General features: G+C 34.2%; 1 protein-coding gene across 1 annotated transcript in view; it reads right to left on the bottom strand.

Moving 5' to 3' along the window:
• LOC102028700 (UDP-glucuronosyltransferase 2A3-like) overlaps positions 1–3,072 on the bottom strand; it is a gene marked incomplete at its 3' end in the record, with an annotated part of 11,089 nt that continues 8,017 nt past the window's right edge. The window contains 3 exon segments of the mRNA XM_013518566.1: positions 1–90; positions 2,121–2,340; positions 2,790–2,877. Coding sequence (XP_013374020.1) covers positions 1–90; positions 2,121–2,340; positions 2,790–2,877 — 398 coding nt within the window.

Raw genomic sequence — 3,072 nt, 5'->3', positions numbered from 1 at the left:
ACAAACTCGATCCAGAAGACTGCTCGGTCCAAGGGCTTCATTGGCTGCTCATGGTGAATTCTTGATAACCTCATGGCATTCTCTTTATAACTGCATGAAAAAATGTAGAAAAAATAACAACTGTTTAACTTAATGTAACTATGAGACATTTGTTATTATAGGATCAAAGATCAAACACAGATTCTGAAAACTTTTAACTAGTGCAGTAGCTTTGTAAAAGTGCTTAGAACTTTCAGGGTTGAAAAGAGAATGTGTGGAAGAAATATATTCTTAACACGATGTGTCAAATACACACAAAAGAAAATAAATAATGTTGTATTATGCATATGTAGCTTAGTTGTCCTGTGAAAAGTTTGCTATCATTTGAACTCTAGCATCCAGAATTGTTGTAAGACCACAATGGTGAATAATTCAGAATGATTGAGAATTATGGAATAATTTATTAAAACCACAGAAATCATGCAACTAACATCTGACTAGTTTGCTTTACAGAAAGAGCCAACTGATAATAAATATGAATGAGTCATTTTTTATTGTTCTACTTGTGCCTTTGCATGTTTTTATATTTATAATAAAAAAGCATTTATCTCTAAGCCAGATAATCACTGAATGAAAATGCTAAGATAACTTACAAAAAAAAATATCCAAATACATTCACTTTCAGTTGATAAAAGGAAGTAAAAAATCTTTCCAAATTTACACTCCTTAACAATTAGAAAATGTTGCAGCAATAATGATAGAGTTCAGGTCTCTATTTCTCAAACAACACTGGGGAGAAGTTAATGGGATTAACAACAAGATATATTTACACTTCATATTTCCTGATAATTTCAGTAATTTAACAAGTTTGACTTTTGTTTGTAACTTGAATTAAAATGTCTACAGGATTCACTGAGATAAGAGAAGGTAAGTGGTTCGGGAAGAGCTGTCCTGGTGTTGGCTGTACATTGTGAGGAATGAGAGAAGGAAAGAAGGTCTGAGTTTGCAAATGTGTGTGGAGCAATAGATCTACAGCCAGAGAATATTTCATTATACTTTTCCTTGGGCATAGTGAGAAACATAGCTGTCCTATTTCTCAACTGTACTGAAGCATAGGTAAATTCCAACAATAATATCACTTCATTATCCTTATGCATGTCAGGCAATCTAATTTGGCAATGGAAGCCTTTTTCCACAAAATTAGAGTTTGGTTCAAGATTTTCCCTATATACATATACATTATTTATAATCATTTCTCTATTTAAATTTGAAGTATATGTATATTTGACAAATATTTCAAAGCATGTAAATACAAATAAAACCAAGCTATGCCTTTAAAATAACATATACGCATCCATATATACCTTGCACTGTAACTTTATATTCCCAAATTACTTTAGAGGCAGTATAATGTCTACAGTCAATAGAAAGCTTTTTCAAACAATTTTTAGTGTTTACTTAGAAATCTTATGTACTTACACTTGTTTTGCCTCATCAGTGGTTTTAAAATCAATAATATAAATTAAAGAATATTTAATGCATGAGTTAAAAGAATCATGGAATTTATCTACTTGCACATCTAGCAAAAGAATCATGGTAATTAATACAATCATTTCACAATCAAGATTAATTTCTGAAAACCAAATACCATACTAAGAATTACTGAATCTCCCAATTAGAGTCCCCTGTAATGATTTCTGTATTATTATGAGCTATGTAACAATTTTTAAGAAATGGCTATTATTTTAATAGAGTACTGAATAAGACGGCTGAAAAATGAGGATTAATAGTTATTTTAGAATGATGAACATTAGTAGTTATTTTAGTTATTAATAGTTATTTTAGAGTGATTTTTTATGACAGAAATATTTTTTACATTATTAAACAGATTGTTTAATAAATTGCATATAATTGCATGTAATTAAAGTAGTATTTGAGGACTATTTTTATCTGGTTTTGTATTTGGTCTCTCAAACCATAATAGCATGTCAGAAATTGTAGTTAAATACATGCTTCTATAGCAGTCTTACTGCACCACTGTTTTAAGTAACCCAGTTAGAAGGTTTGCAACGATCCAAATTTTCCTGTAGGATGCAAAGCATAGTCAACGGAAGTCAGCCGTCACACGCAGCAGTACTTACGAAGGGTCGTTGATGACTGCTCTCAAGGCACCCAGCAGGTCTGCACTTGTCATTGTGTACATGTTGACCTCCACGGCTGCTCCTTTGGCCTTCATGTGAGCGACATTGTCATACTGATCTCCAAATAGGGGGACTCCCACCATGGGGACCCCATGATAAATAGCTTCATAGATCCCATTGGTTCCACCATGAGTGATGAAAGCTTTGGTTTTGGGGTGGCCTGGATTAGGGATAGATGTACATTGGAAAATGGATAAACACATAACATGATAGAAGAATTTGAGAGACAGAAAAGAGGAAAGGAACTCCATAACTCCACAAAGAGGGTGATATTTTGTACAAAAGCTGAGTACCCTGTTACCCTGGGAAAGTGTGATCCCGGCAGGAGCAGGACTTAACTCCTTTTCTCTCTGTGAGGGAGGCCCGACTAACAGTGATGAGATATGATTAAAGCTCACAGGCTGATGAGCTTCCAAACAAAGGATGCTCTTGTGTGAACCAAAGAAAGAATGTATCAATAAAATTAATGGACAATTACTTCTCTTTTAAAACTGGATATCAGAGGTGAAATGTTCAAGTAGTTAAACATTTTTAAGGCATTTGCTCTGAGAAAGTAATGGAAATTATCTGTTTTCCAACTGCACAGCTCTTCTCCTCTCAGGATCTTACCAAGAAGGTCATTCTGGGGAATCCAATCAAGCAGCCGAGTATTGGGTCCTAACGTGGCTGGCTCCTTTCCCTTGTATCTCCATAAAACCTGTGGAGGACAGAGCTGTCACTCTGCAAGTAAGAATAGAAAACCTGTGTGTGTGTTACTGTTGTAGAATTACTGAGAAATCCCATGGCCATCACGCTTCAGGTGATAATTGAGAGGAGGATATATCCACTTGTTTGAAAAGGTGGTACTAATAGTCTACTATGGACAGTATTAGTATTTTGATACATATGATAT

This window comes from Chinchilla lanigera, unplaced genomic scaffold (assembly GCF_000276665.1).
Source record: "Chinchilla lanigera isolate Chin_1 unplaced genomic scaffold, ChiLan1.0 scaffold00046, whole genome shotgun sequence".
Lineage (NCBI taxonomy): Eukaryota > Metazoa > Chordata > Mammalia > Rodentia > Chinchillidae > Chinchilla > Chinchilla lanigera.
This window is presented reverse-complemented; position numbering and strand designations above follow the sequence as displayed.